General features: G+C 44.8%; 1 protein-coding gene across 5 annotated transcripts in view; it reads right to left on the reverse strand.

Annotated features, from left to right (window-relative positions):
- The window catches only part of RGS7 (regulator of G protein signaling 7), a 140,397-nt gene that overhangs the window by 43,663 nt on the left and 80,394 nt on the right, over nucleotides 1–16,340 (reverse strand). For all 5 annotated transcript variants that reach the window (XM_081856375.1, XM_081856378.1, XM_081856377.1 and 2 more), the window contains exon 4: nucleotides 5,313–5,363. In XM_081856375.1, coding sequence (XP_081712501.1) covers nucleotides 5,313–5,363 — 51 coding nt within the window. The remainder of the gene's footprint in view (nucleotides 1–5,312; nucleotides 5,364–16,340) is intronic.

Consider the following 16,340-nt stretch of genomic DNA (forward strand, 5'->3'; position numbering starts at 1 on the left):
AAAGCGTAACCCGGCACCCAGCTATTTGCAGAGACTGGAGTGCCTTCCCTGGCGAGAAAATATTCAACTCCCTCCTCCCCCCATCGTGAATCCAGTATCTCTGTGACCTCATTAAGAGGTTCTGGTCTTGGCGACTCCCCTCTCTCAGGCGCCCTTCTACGTGGCTCTGGAGGTGCTCCTGACTCTTGAAACCTGTGTGGGGCTTTGTAGGGAGTGAGCACCGACCTATGAAAGACCGGGTGCACCCTGGAGCCCTCCGGAAGGGCTAGGCGAAAAGCCACCGGATTGATCTTAGCCTCAACTTGATATGGTCCTAGCTGCCTGTGTTCTAACTTCTTTTTGGCCAACGACCTGGCCGGCATCGCGTGGGCTGCTAACCATACCCAGTCCCCAACCTGAATGTCTTCCCCCGCCCTTCTGTGTTTATCGGCTTGCACCTTATACGCCTGCTTTGCCAGCTCCAAATGTCTCCGCAGCTCCTCGTGCACCTCTTGCAACTCTGCTGCAAACTGGTCGGCATTTTGAGGTCCCCCCCCTTCAGGTGCTGTAAAGCTCGGGAAGGTTCTGGGATGACGTCCATAGTTCGCGAAGAAAGGCGTCACCCCGGTGGATGCGTGCTTCGTGTTGTTGTAGGCGAACTCAGCCATCGGCAGGTAGTCCACCCACGCTGCGGGTCGCTGGTTGGCGTAACACCGTAGGTACTGCTGCATGATCGCGTTGACCCTCTCCGCTTGACCGTTGGTCTGTGGATGCCTCGCCGACGTCAGGTTGATCTTGACGTGCAAGATACCCAGAAGCTTCCGCCAGAAAGTGGAAACAAATTGGCGCCCCCTGTCGGACAAGACGGACTGCGGTAGTCCATGCACTCTGAAGACGTGATCGATGAAGAGCTTTGCGGTCTGTTCTGCCGTCGCCACCTTGGCACAAGGAATGAAGTGCGCCATCTTGGTGAACAAGTCCACAACCACTAACACCGCCGTCTTACCTCTGGAGCTGGGCAGGTCTGTAACAAAGTCCAACGCTACCCTCTCCCACGGTTGCTGCGGTGTCTCCAGCGGTTCTAACAATCCCGCCTGCTTCTGATGCACTGGTTTGGACCTCTGGCAGATATCGCACCTGGCTACGTAGTCCGCCACCTCTCCTCTCATCTGGGGCCACCAAAAGTCCCTTGCCACCAACTCCATCGTCTTCTCTTTGCCGAAATGGCCCGCACTCGGGGCATCGTGCAATTGTTGCAAAACCGTGGCGCGAAGCTCGTCGGTGGGCACGTAAAGGGCGCCCTTGCGAGTCAAAAGTCCATCCTGCAACTGAAACTCATTGTTGTCAGGCGACCCTCTGCGGAGCTCCTCCATCTTGGATTGTGCAAACTGATCCTCTTGCAGCGCGCGTCGCACCGCGTCCAGGTCGACTGCGATGGTAGCGCACGTCCACGCCTGCGGTGCGAAAATGTACTTTGCTGCGATTGGAGCTACTTCCTCCAGGTATTGAGGCTTTCGGGACAGCGCGTCTGCTATAACATTGGAGTCTCCAGGGATGTATTCTATTTTGAAATCGAAATCCGCAAAGAATTCCGCCCAGCGCATGTGTCGTTGGGTTTGCAATTTAGCCGTCCGCCAATACTCCAAGTTCTTGTGATCCGTGCGGACCTGCACCGTGTGCTTGGCTCCTATCAAGAAGTGTCGCCACGCTTTGAAAGCTGCATGAATGGCCAACAACTCCCTGTCCCATATGGTGTAGTTGCGCTCCGTCTTGCTGAGCTTCCGGGAGTAGAATGCACCCGGTCTCCAGTTGCCTTGCGAATCCTCTTGCAAGAGGACGGCCCCAACTGCTCTGTCTGATGCATCTGTCTCTACCCGCATGGGCCTGCCAGGATTCACGTGCAGCAGCTGCTCCTCGGAGGCGAAAAGGCTTTTAAGCTTCCGAAAGGATCGCTCTGCTTGTTCGGTCCAGACGAACTTCTTCTTCTTGGAACTGAGGGTGTCAGTGATTGCCGCCGTCGCGTTTGCAAAACCTTTAATAAACTTGCGATAAAAATTGGCAAAGCCGATGAACCTCTGGACCTCCTTCCGATTTCGAGGGCTTTTCCAGTCCAACAGCGCTTGGACTTTAGTCTTGTCCATGGCCAGTCCCTCGTCGGACAGCTTGTAGCCAAGGAAATCTACCTCTCTCACATCAAACTGGCACTTCTCCAACTTGGCGTACAGCCTGTGTTCCTTCAGCCTCTGCAGAACTTCCTTCACGTCCTTATCGTGATCCTCTGGCGATTCCGAGAAAATCAGGATATCGTCGAGAAAACAGACACACTTCTTGTAGAGGAGACCTGCCAGGACGTGATGCATGAATGCTTGGAAAACATGGCTGCCATTTTGTAGACCGAAGGGCATAACTCTGTATTCGTACGTGCCCAAAGGAGTGAACATGGCCGTCTTCCACTCGTCGCCCTTCCTGATGCGGATGAGGTTGTAAGCTCCACGTAAATCCAGCTTGGTAAAAATCTTCCCCCTCCTGACTGTAGCCAAAAGGTCGTCAATTTTGGGCATGGGGAAGGCCTTGGGCTTGGTTAGTCTGTTTATGAACCGGTAGTCCACAATGAGCCTCTTCTGGGGCGTGTCTTTCTTTTTCACAAAGAAAACAGGACTGCCTCCCGCTGCTTTAGATTCCTGGATGAATCCGCGCTTGAGGTTGTGTTCTATGAACTCCCGAAGCTCTTGCAGCTCGTCTTCCGACATGGAGTACAGCTTGGCAGTTGGCAACTGCGCGCCTGGCACTAAGTCAATCGCGCAGTCGTAAGGTCTGTGAGGCGGCAATTTGTCAGCTTCCTTTTCGCAGAAAACCTCCAAGAACTCCGCGTACTTGTGAGGAACCGCTTGCACCATACTCAGATGCAGCTGCTGTTCGGCTTCTCCTCCTTGATCGGTTTGGATGCAATTCTGGGCGCAATACGATGAACAAAAGGTGATCTGCCTCTGGTACCAAGCAACCGCGGGACTGTGCCTGTCCAGCCAACTCATGCCCAACACGATGGGCGTGTCCGATAAGTGGGTGACATTGAAACTAATAAGCTCTCGATGGTCTCCAATTTGCATCATCATGGGAGGGGTTTGCTGCACCACTTGCCCCCCCAGCAACTTCCTGCCGTCTACCGTGACCACGTTCAGAGGCGTCGTTGCAGGCAGGAGCGCTATGTTATGCTGCTTGACGAACTGTAATCCCACGAAATCGGCGTTGCTTCCCGAATCGATGGTTGTTGGAACCTCGAGAAGTCGCCCATCAGGCAGCTGGAGTGTTGCTGTGAGTAAAACTGCTGGTTTGGGAGGTAAAGGGTCCATGCGCTGCAAGGATGTTGGGGACTTCTCTACAGATCCGCCTGGCTGAGCCCCAGTAGCTCTGCTTCCAGCCAGGCACTGCAGTTTCCCTGAAGCTGCTCCTCTGATTGCACCTCTGCTGTCACAGTTGCTAGTGCTGCAGTGTGCTTCTGGAGCCTCTGGGGGCACTCTTTCGCCATATGGTGTGCACTGTCGCAGATGTAACACTTCCTGGTCCCTCTAGGAGGCTTCGCTTTGGCTGCAGCAGGGATGGGGCTCTGGGATGGCTTTTGAGCCCTAGCACCACCAATCTCCATTGGCTCTTCGCCTTCCTTCCCCATTGGTGAGGGGTGCGCACGGCTGAAATCCCTGTGCACAAAAGGGAGAGCTTTTGCTTGCGCGCGCGCTTGGGGCCCCCCCTCCTCGTGCCACGGACGTCCCTCATGTCGAATTCCTATAGCCAAAGCCCGTTGCACCACGTCTTCCAGGGTCTGGGGTCTGTCCCCCCTTGCGATCTCATCCTTGACGGAGGGGCTCAATCCCTCCCAAAAAAGATCCCTGACCGGTAGACTGTCCTTCGGCCAATCTAAGGCGGTGAGCAATGCAAAAAATTTAGAATGATATTGGCGTACAGTGGCTCTCCCCTGCCTCAGCCCGTGCATCTGCCGGCGCGCAATGTCCTTATCCACAGAGGATTGAAAACAAGCATCCATTGCCTTGATAAACGCATCTGCATTGCGACGGGCTGGTCCATCTTCGCGCCACAGATTGCGTAGCCAAGCCCTGGCCTCCCCATGCAGGTGCGAAACAATAAATCCCACTCTCTCCTCCTCATCTCTAAAATCATGACGGAGTAAATGCAGTGCATACACGACATCTGCCCTGAAGTTGGGATAGTCTTGCAAGTTGCCATTAAAATGCGAAACTAGGGCACCCCCCCTCCTTCCAAGCGCAATGCCCTCCGCTCTGGAGCCCGGGGTCCCCGCCTTGTCCGCATTTTCCCACCTTGCTTGCAAATCCTGGCACGCTTTCTCCAAGTCAGCATTCTTCTTCTGCGAAGCAATGACTGCCGTTGTGAGAGTGGTAATCTGATCCCGGAGGGCAGCCAGCTGTTCCTCAGCACTCATGGCTGCCCCGTTCGTGAGCTTCGCAAAAAAAAATTTTTGCTTTCAGAGGGAGGGGGACTTTCTGTCACAGCCACCCAGGTGGGTCCCAGCTCACGAGAGACCTTACTCCGTTATAGTTTACTTACAGGAAAAGTTTATTGAAGATAATTGCTTCTTTCACAGTTCAGCATTGTGGCTGTACGTCTGTCACGTTAGACCGCCGAAGTCCCCCTCTGACTCCTCCCCTCCTCCACACCAACTTAATAGCCTGGCTCTAGACCACCTCTTCCTCTCCTTTCTTTTCCGCAGGGTCTTTCTGCCCCCCTGGGTTCTCTCTTTCCGGGATTCGCCTGAGGCTGAATCCTCTGCCGCCTCCTGCCCCCTCCTTCTGGCTTTGGGGCCGGGCTCCTCCTCTGAGCTTTCCCCACTTCCGCGCGCCTCTATGTTTGAACTTGGCGCGCGTACGTTGCTTTTGACCTTTCCTTCGTCCTCTATACTGCCCCCTGTTCCACTCTCTACCCTTTCCGGCTGAACACCTTGCTCCAACCCCCTCTCTCTGTTTTCTCCTGTTCCTCCTCCCTCCGAGAGGCTGACAACTCCACCCCCTTTACTCCGTTCCGGCTGAGACCCCTCTGACAGCGTCTGTGCTTCACTGGGCTTTCTCCCCTCCTTCCCTGACTTTTCACAGCTTCTCTCTTCTCCTGCTTTTCGCCTGATCATGCTAGCTCCCTTTTGGGAATCCTCTGACTCACTGCTTAGGCTCATAGATTCCCTTCGAATTCCGTCATCTTCTTCCTCGTCTCTCTCTCCCTCCTCCCACTCGCTTTCCGTCTCCTCTGCCATCTCCTCACTTCTCCCAGAAACCCTGACAGCGTTTATTAAACAAAAACAATATATTTACCTGGGTCTTCTATAGACAAATTCTTTGTTAACCACTGAACAATGTCGGAACCTAGAAAAAAAATGTGAAAAATAATTAAAATGCAGCTGCCATATTTTAAACATGTACGACATTCTAGAAAAGAAAAGTTAGCTTCCCCAAGAGTGCCCATTTTTATTAAGCTGCCTAAATCTGCAACAATCTGCACTTTCCTTGGAGTAAGCTCCATGGAATACAAAATGAAAAATGAAGAACTGGACATAGTCTGTTTCCCATTGTCAAAGAAATATTTATCATGGACACTGTGGTCACAATGAGGCCCATTTACCACACTGACCTTATTGCACACATGTTGACATGGGCTTTCACTTTAATTATTCGATGCCTGCTTATTTCATTTGGACTTTCACAGTCTACCATGTTTTTAATATTCTGTGGGGAACCGCCCAGAGTGGCTGGGGAGACTCGGCCAGATGGGCAGGGTATAAGTAATTATTATTATTATTATTATTATTATTATTATTATTATTATTATTATTATTATTGCTGTGCACAGGTCCTATATTCCGGCAGTAGATTTGATAGCAGCTCGCATTGGGTTTCCCTCTATTGTCAAGGTATTATGCTCAAGTACTGTATGTACATAGAATAAAATAGGCTCTGCAAAGCTATGGCTTCCAGGAGAGCATCCCTGGGACTGTCAGGTGCATCAAATCTCTCTCATCAAGGAGAGCTTGCATAGTTTAATCCCTTTGCTTTCCCTCTCATTGTTTCCAATAATTTGGAAATTGTTTAAATAAAAAACTAAAAAATTGCAAGCTGGTGTGGAAATGGGGAACTGAACTTAAGACTAGAAAAATGAGAAAGAGAAAAACTTAAACTGACAGATTTGCCTTTGCCTACAAAAACCGTCCCTGTGCTGCAGACACTGTTAGTTTGTTCTGCATCCCAGAAAAAAGCAATGCAGCATTTTATTCCACATTCCTGATTTATTTATTTGTTACAAGCATGTAAAAACAGCTTAAAATCCAAAAATCTCAATTATGTTCCTATCTAGCTATTGAACTTTGCTAATGGATTTTCCTGTTGTGCATTGTCTTTACCTCTGAGGCCTGCTATGTGTATCTTGCACTCTTGTGTCCCATCTACACTGTACATTTTAAACACACAGCTTCTCCCAAAGAATCCTGGAAACTGTAGTTTGCTAAGGAATTGTAGCTCTTTGAAGGGCAAGCTCCTGTTGCCATGATTGCTTGGGGGAAGCCTTGCACTTTAAATGTATAGGGTGGGTGGTGTAGAGAGAGCAACTTTTGGCATGGGTCCTGAAGTTTTCTCAGTCATTGCTCCATTTGGTACACCCTCCATGCAATGTTTCTCAGCTCCTGCACATACATTAGCAAGTTATATAATTGTGGAGGGGGGGTAGTTCATGAACTAAATGTACAGCAAAACTTTGGCTAAGCAAAAAAGCTCAAAAATTCTCTTCTAATTGCAAATTCCAATTAGAACTTCAGTTGCATAACCCTGTGTTGTGAATAAGGAATACAGGCAATACCAAAGATGGTTATTAAGTCGCCACAAACTTGTCCACCCACTTCACAGCAGAGGTGACACCACCTTCCCCTTAAAGGCATAATGCACAAACACGAGACATCTCCTTTATGCCGCATATTTTTGGGCTTGTCATTTCCGTGGTGGCCACAGAATCAAGTTTCTCTTGTACTTTTCAGATGATGTATTACACAATGGAAAGATGGCAGGAAGGTACATGTTAGAAAATTACTAAGTCAGCTTCAGGGGCCACCTTTTCCACAAAGTAGATACTCAAATCAGAACATTTCAAATATGAACCTAGGGAGAGAATATTTTGGTCAAAGGTGTTGGCAAGTCAAATTAAAGTACACAGATCAGTTAATCTGCTGTTCATGTATTTAAAGCAGTTTAATCATAGTGACTTCAGAGGAGCTAAAGAAATTCAAGTACTCCAGCTTAACATCAACATTTCCAGTTTTCAGCTTTAACCAGAAGTACAATGCCGACTTCACAAAGTACATTACAGTATCTTATGTGTTTCATATTTTATTACTGTTGTTTTATAAAATTTATGCACTGCTTAGTTTGTAAAAGCAGTTTACAAAAATAATAAAACAATTTAAAAATTGCAAAAAAAACTTAAAACAACTATTTAAAACATTAAAAAAAATCAGTGATAAACTAAGACAGTTTAAAAACTCATCAGCTTTATGCATGTCTGCTTATATGTAGATTTAACAGTATATTGTATGGCAGTTGCCTATATATGAGGCATGTTTTTAGTCACAATTTTACTTGGCTTTTTTAAAAATACAGACATCATGGGAAAAACAAGGTTCATTTTTCTTGGCGTTGCTATTATAGATGATTATGATCAGCAAATCTGTTCCACCAAACTATTCCACTAAGCTTATACTGTATTTTAAGACATTAATGCAGATCTACATAGAACTAAAATGATTATGCAAAATTATCTAGCAAGACAAGATTCCTAAATTATATAGGTCTTACAGTTATCCCTCATGCAGAGAAAATATTTATTCTTGCATCATCAGTACACCCTTTCATTACAGTTAAATGTCAATAATAAAAAGATCCGCTTTAATTTATGTCATTGCAAATCAAGAGTTACCTAGCAGTCAAGGAAATTGGCACACCACAAATACATCTATTTTTACAAAATGTGATCATAGAATCATAGAATTGTATATATGGGAGGATCCTAATGCTGTGAATAGAATATAAATATACTTTTCACTTGGAGCATTTGAAAAGCCAAAAAGAAACTTCTGCCTTGGAATTCAACAGGGCTTTTATAAGTGTTTCAGGCACCTTCACAGAAACAAAATATGTCCCTCCTCCTGGATCAGTCAGAGATATGTCAGTGTAAGTCCCAGCTCAGCCAACTTATGAGCTCAGGCCAGGATAAGTCCTGAAAAGTGGAGGGGGGGAGCAGCAGAAGAATCAGTGCTATTCCAAACTCCATTCAGCCCAGTCAAATGACCTAGCAACCCAGCAGAAATTACACAGGCAAAAAGGGGTGGTGTAAGACAAACTATATTTTAAAGTTTAATTTCCCTCTGCCAGGCTGAGGCCAGCTCAGGCAGCTGTAGCCCAGCTCCTAAGCACAGTTTGAGGTGGGGTGAGTTACACCAATATAATCTACCCCCATCATAAATTAGATGGACTTCCTTGCCTGTGCTGTCCCCACGAACTTCTACCAGGTCCCCCTACTATTGGCTTAAATCCCAGTGGGTGCCAGCCACCACTGCCTAGTCTCAGCAAATTTCTTTCTCTTCCTTTTTCCCCTGATTGATTTCACTGCATTCTAGCTGTACTATGTATTAGCACATGTTCTTAGAACTGATAGCTTGTATGATGATTATTATATTTGCAAATTCTTCTAAAACTAGGCTATGTTGTTAGTGTGTTGTTTATACAAACATGTGCCGATTAATTCTATGGAGACCTATTTTTAATAAGTCTGCTAATTCCCTTTGAATGCAACAGAATTATTTGAAATTTATTTTATTTTCCTTGACCACATTAATCCACGTGCACCTAGATCCAGGGGCATGTGAGCAGCTGCTCCCACAGGACCCGACAAGGGAGTTCTGGGTGTGGGGATCCTACCTGAGCAGGTGGGGGGACGTAATCCCCTCTCCACCTATCAGGTGCTGGATTGGCCAGTGGCAGGCAGGCTTGGATGCAGGGCTGGCTTTGGGGGCAGGAATGATGAAGCAGACAGGTTTCCCTCAGGTCTGCTGCTGGTGCATTTAAAGAACCTGCACCTGGAACTCCTACCTGGTTATCCTTATCGGGTCCTGGTCAACTGTTGTCATGAACTGGCAGGATTTCCGGGAGGAGGAAGAGGATCCTGGTGAGGGGTGTAGCTGGGAGTGAGTCACGTTGGAGCAAACTGGGGATGGGGAAGGAGAGGTCGTAGTAGACCATAATCACAGGGTGACACAGGATGATGAGGGGGCAGGGGCTGTGCACCGGAAGCCAAGCAGCAGGACCCATCACCAGAGCCAGAGAGACCTCCATCCCCATGAATACGTCGGGTCCTAAGGCGTAGGGAACAGTGGACAGGGCACTCCAGGAAGCAGAGGCAGGCCAGGGCCTGCAGCCCAGTTCACTAGCTGGCCAGGTGGGGAAGGACTCAGGTGAATGTCACATGCCTCATGAAGCCCAGATGCTACAATCAGCAGACACAGTATAAGAAAGCAGCAGAGCTGCGGTACTGTGTCTGCTCAACTGACCGTGCTGAGGAACCTCGCCTGGGATTCTCCTTGGACCTTCATGGGTTTCTACTGCGAGACTGACTGCTGAACTACTGTCTTGGCTTACTTGGACTGACCCCAGACTGTGTTTCCTGATCTTTGGACTTGGCCTGAATGGATTGGCTTCTGGGCTTGGAACTTTGTCGTATGGATTGGCTTTTGGGAAATGGAACTTCGTTGTGTCAATTGGCTTCTGGGCATGGAACTTCGTCTTGGCACAATGTCTGCCAAATAGCATGCCTGGGGATCAGGACAAGTGTGCTGTGTCCTCATTTAATCCAGTCGGTGGAGACAGAGGGCAGCCCGAAGCCTTGGCCTGCAACTGCAGACTTCCACGCACACTGTGCACTTCATAACAACCCCCTTAATGGCACCTGTGGTTAGACCCTAATACTTACCCTGAGATTTGTAGCAATGTAAATGGTGGCTGCCCTCCTCTATATACTAGAAAGAGAGCAATATTTTTCCACAAGCATCATCTGACTCTTATCAAGTGTACTTGAACTGAACTTGTTTCACAGTAAACTCAACTCCTCCTGCAAGGATTGTTCTGAAAAGGAGCCTTGCTTGATTTGATCACCTCTCTGTTGCTGCTGAGAACACTAAATGAGGAACAATAATTTCTTAAGAACAGGTATGAAACTTCTGTTGCCTCTACAAAAGAACAATATGATTTTCTGTGGCTGAACGTTCTTAAAAGAAGTGAAGTAACTAGTCTGTTTCTCCACCACTACCCAATCTAATGTTAAGCCACTTTAAGTAGTTCCAAGTATTTATATGGTTACTATTTTAAAAATATGCGAAGAAGCTCCTTTGTTCCCTGGAGGCGGTTCAGCTCTTGTGTGTTAACTGAGTGCAAATTTTCACAGCTCAGTTGCAAGAAACTCAGAAAAGAAGGGGGAGACTGGGAAGCACAGCAGCAGGCTCAGTTACAGGGGCTATTCGATTAGCCTTCATTAACGGTGTCACAACAGAGCCATGTTTTCACATCATCTCCTTTCTTCCCAAGTTATATTCCACGCAGAAGCTGAACTAATCCTTTTCTCTAAAAAGCATCAGTAACACTCTGCAATTTGCACATCAATAACCTCCCCCATAAAACAGTAACAGCTGCTTGTGACTGTTAGTCACAGTTTAGCAATACAAGAACAAGCCTAGGTATGCCTCGGACTTGCATGCTCCCCCTCCTCCCCTGACACGGCCAAGATGAAAACTTAAGAAGCTTTCACTTCCATTTTTGATTATGCACAACTTGCCATCTCTTTTGAACCCAACAAACGGTGGTTAACTTTAACTACAGGTTACTGAAACAAGTCAACTTAAAACCGTAGGATAAGAAATTGGTTTGTGTCCACAAGCCAGTTAAGTTTAACCACAGTTTAGCCACACTTTAATGTTTCATCCAACCTCTAATCTAACATGGAAACGGAAGCTTCCAGTCTCCTCCTTGGCACCACAATGGAGGAGGTGTAGAGGGAGGCAGCATGTAAACTGTGGCTCATCCTTGTAACACCAACACATAATTTAACATTTTGTGCAAACTCTCCCATTGTCTACTAGGCTACAACCTGAGTTTCTCCTTCAGTATCTATCCTGTTGTGCTCCAGCTCCATTGTGCTTAGCTGACTATGACTTGCAGCCTAGTGCAAACAATTTGCATGCATAAGTCTGGTTTCAATGTGTGGGGTGGCCTTTCTGTTTCAAGGTACAAGAGTACCTTAACAGCTAAAGTACAATAAGTCTCCTCAGCTTCAAGTCCCCTCAACGGGGCTCTTCACTAACAACATGGTTGACATACTTATTAAACAAAGCACCTGTTGTTGTTTTCCTGTCTCTGAAACACTGCGATGCTCTACAAGAGGTCAGTGGGACAATGGATGAAGTTTAAGTATTTGCATAGCAAATTTGCTTAAATTAGCCAATTTTCATGCTACATAAAATGAACTTGAGCCAGTTTCCTTGTTTACTCACTATCTGGAAAACAGCCTGAATGACTTTTTATCAGCATGTTTACATGCAAATATTAATATGAACAAAGAAGCAAGGTTAGCCAAGATGATTTCATACTTGCAAGACTTTTCTGTGAAAGAAGAACATGTCATCCATCTATCCGTGTTATTATAGTTTGACAGCTAATCAGACTTTCTGTACAAGCTGGTGTCCCATTCTACATTTCCTGCTCCCACACACCTATTACATTTGCCACAGTTACCCATTTATATCATTAGGTTAAATAAGAACCAGATTAAATAAGTTGCAAGAATTGTCATTCATGTTCTCATTAATGTGTGAACTGTTCTATGTGGATCTCTATTTAACATCAGACTGTTGCTGACATAACCTTAGAGTAAGACTAACAAAACCTGCAACTGACCTGACCTGGAAATCTAAGAATCTAAAAATCTGGGAAGTTGGTTGGAGCCACTAGGATTGTTGCAGTGTTACCTCTGATGAACAGATGCTGGTTTGTAGCAAAACCATGTTTTGGTCTCATATTCATTAATGTGAATGCACTAGCCAAGACTAACTATCATCTGAAAGTGCCACCTAAAAGAGCAAACCCTGTCACTATAAACCAGACAGCCCTGAACTGTAAGAACATGCTGTCTTTCCGACATCAAGCACTATGATCCCCGAGAACAAATTCTAAAAAAAAATATGATGGCTCTCTGATGGCTAAGGTTATATTTGTACTGTAGTGTCACCCTAGTCACTTTTTGCACTAGTTTCCCTCAGCTGTTTGTCAATCCCCATACAACCCTAACCATTTGGGACCATATATTAACATATTACGGTTGCTATAAGAAGGTTGCTATCACTGTTAGGAATGTAGGAAGCTACTTTATCCTGAGTTAAACAGTTGGTCTATCAGGCTCAGTTTTGTATCTACACAGACTGACTGACTGGTTCTCAAAGGTTTCAGACAGGACACTCCCCCCGACCTTCCAGGAGATGTCAAAGCTTGTACCTAAGACCTTCTTCATTCAAAGCATGTGCTATACCATTGAGCTAAGGTCCTGTCCCATTGTTAAATGTTTATTATTAACTATGGTAGTAATCAAAATGCCTTCAGGGCAACTTGTCCTTCACCATCCATTATAATGCTGCAGTGATTATTTGGCAATAACATCAAATGACAAAGACAGTGGTGCCAACTCATCCAAGCAGCACTAGCTAGCATTTTGGTCAGCTCACAATATCATCAGTTACAAGAATATACTGTAAACTTGAACAATTATGGTTGAAACAACATCCCAACATTCCACCTTAATCCTGTGTCCCTAAATGTAATTACCTGGAAGCCTTGCTAGGCTAACCCCCAAGTAACAAAAGAAATGAATTAAGACTGTGGCACAAAATTCCTTTTAATAATATGGTATCATTGCTGTTTTTTGACATTGCAAACTGATCTGTGTACTGTGGTACTTTGGGTTATGAACTTAATTCATTCTGGAGGTCCGTTCTTAACCTGAAACTGTTCTTAACCTGAGGTACCACTTTAGCTAATGGGGCCTCCCGTTGCCACCACCACACGATTTCTGTTCTCATCCTGAGGCAAAGTTCTTAACCCAATGTACTATTTCTGGGTAAGCAGAGTCTGTAACTTGAAGCGTCTGTAACCTGAAGCGTCTGTAACCCAAGGTACCACTGTATATTGTCGGAGCAATGCTTACGACAGCTCTGTAAGGTAGACCTGTATTTTTATCCCCAGATGGCAGGTGGGGAAAAGAGGCTGAGAGGATACTAGCTTGTTTAATACCATCTTGTGAGTTTGTGGCTGAGGAATGATTTGAGATAACAAAAGTGACAAGCCCCAAGGCGCAAATAATAATAAACCCTTACTGATTACATGACACATTTCAAGGCTATTTGGCTGTTCCCCAGAGAAATCTAGAATACTGTAGCAAAGCATCTTCTTAATAACAGTTTGTTTCCCTGATTAAGGTTTGAAACACATTGAATAAGTGTTCAGGTTTTATTAAATACATTTGAATGCCACCTTTCTCCTTCAGCAGTTGAAGTGAGATAAAACTCAAAAAGTGCCTAACAATGCAATCTGACACATGCTTACACAGCAGTAAGACCCACTGAGTTCAATAGGTCTGACTCCCATGTAAGTGTGTATAGGACTTACTCTGAAAAACCATTGGAAGACTTCAAGAAGTTTGATATTTCTGATGTATTTAAAGGATTCAGTGGCACTTGTAATTTTCTGACTTCTGCCTGAGACTCAGAACTGTGCATTTTGTTATCTATGACATAAAGGCCACTCCTGGCTATCTAGTGGAATATACGGGACATTTAGCATTCTATTTCCATCCCCATATTATTTTCAGGGGGGAAATCAGTTTGCAACTCTGTTAACTTAAAAAATCATGGGAGTTTTCCATTATAATTTCATGGTTTTTACTGCAGTGTAAAAAGCAGCGTTGGAAGTCAGTACAGAAGTGCTAGTATTATAACTAGGAAAACTTACTCAATAAACCCCATGCCCAACTGCAGCCCTGGTTAGTCCCTTGTACAAGACTTCATGCATCTGAAGAACTGGACACTTGCATACAATAGCACATGCTAGAATATATTTTTTAGTCTTGAAGATGCCAGAAAGCTTTGTTGTTTTTGTGCTTCAACAGACTGATATGAAATTTTCTTCTCATTCTGAGACCTTAGCTTAGCTTATTTTGACCCTTCTGAATTTTATAATGTTACTCTCAACAGGGCAGTCGAGAGAATCTGAGAATGTTCTTTCTGTAGCTTTTGTTAACAGAATCTTCTGAAGTTCCTCTATTTTTAGAGATGTAGTTCAAGATATTCTTGTCACGGTACAGCAAATGTCTGAGCGGAGGGCAAACTCCATGCACTCTGTACTCCACTGCAAAATGAGATCTCCTGGCTGAACCTCCTTTCTCCTCTGTGCTATGTGATTATTTAAACCTCCACAAAGTGAGCTTGCCCTGTCACTACAGCAGTTTTATATCTGTCAATTTTTCATTCCAGAAACACAAAAAGAGAGAGCCACAAACTCCATTCTATGAGGAGATGTTGGTGCTCCTGACACTGAGATCTACCCAATTGGTGTTGACCTATGACAGGGCCTTTTCAGTGGTGGTTCCCCATTTTTGGAGTGCCTTCCCTGGTGAGGTGTGTCTTTCTCCATCATTATTAACTTTCAGGATGATTTTGAAAATGTTCCTGTTTACCCAGGCTGAAGGATACTATCCCTGGCAACTCTCAGATTACTAGATGGAAGAATATTTTTAATTCTTGTGGAGGAGCACCAAAGCGCCACTCTTCCCTCACAGTTTATCACTGGATGATGTGGTCTATCTACTATTCAGCTCTCTCTTCCTTTAGGATTGCAGCCTAATTGTTTATTTATTGAATGTGCAGTTTGTGTTATATAGTATTAATAGGTTAGTTGTTATTAGGCCATTTGTATCTTTTACAAGATGGTCATTTGCTTGCATCTATTTTTAGACATGCTACCTTTTAGTTTATTGTCCCCCATGGAATATGTACTTGGAAGACATCAGATGAAAACATGTTAGGTCACATCTGAGCTGTTGTGCAACTCTTACACATCTAGCTACTACAGATAGAGCAAGACGAGTGTGAGTAATGGCTAAGAATAAGACAATAGTTATTTATTGTCTGGAAAGAGCTACAGGAAAGCAGACCTGAATTTCATTTCACAACACATGTGATGCAAACTTGGCTTGTTTTCTTTTTCTGCCACGCATTTTGCTGTGTAATTAAGCTAATCGCAGTTTATATTAGTTTCCAGGCTTAATAATCTATTGCACATCTTTTTAAATATATCTATTTGCAAGATTCCTCAAGACCATTTGAAAACCTGTTTGCTTGTAAAGGTTAAGGGAAATGTTTGATAAAGCATTTGAGATTTTATTCTTAGCAATCTTGCACTCAAGCATAGATGTTTAAAGGGCAAAATTGTGACATGAGAAGAGCTTGTGCAGTACTGACGTCAATGGGCCTGGCATACGCACATAGGATTGATTTTGGCTCCATGCTTGCTTTTTGTTTTTCCTTTTTGAGTGGGTTAGTTCATTTACACTGTTCTGAGCAAAACTTACTAATAGTAAGCCATACTTACTAGGGGGATGGGGGAGGAAATCAATTTAGTTTGCATTTAAAGGTGAACCTAACTCACACTTTTCAGAATGATACGCGAACCAAAACACACTCATCCTTTGAAATTCACGCTTCTCTTAATTTTGCAATGAAGTTCTCCAGCCATGTAATGTGTAGAAAAATGCATATGCTGAGGTGAAGTGTGCATTCATTGAAAACAGCACCAAAACAACATTATATTAAGGGAAATTGCTTTGCAAATAAATGTATACATATTAGGAATGAATTCATACAAAAATGTGTTTATTAGCAGAAATTCACAATAAAACGCTGGTGAATTTTCATGAGGACTTAAAAAGAAAAGAAAAATCAAATAGATGTGGAAATGTGAAGAACTTAAGATTGGGAAAATGAGAAACAGAGTGAGGATATCTCTAATAATTACCCAAGGTGCTGGAAATCTTGGAATGAGCACCAGCAGCAGCTGTGGTTTGGTCCAGGGTTTTTCCCAGTTCTCACTACTACCAGGGCAGAACTGGACACATGGCAGCAAGTATAGGATTCTCAAACCTATATCTGTCACTAATGAGGAAGTAGTGGTTGAGGAATTTGCAAGGAAGAAAGAATGGACCATAAGAGC

The sequence above is a fragment of the Podarcis erhardii genome (assembly GCF_964252035.2).
Source record: "Podarcis erhardii genome assembly, chromosome: 3".
Classification (NCBI taxonomy): Eukaryota; Metazoa; Chordata; class Lepidosauria; order Squamata; family Lacertidae; genus Podarcis; species Podarcis erhardii.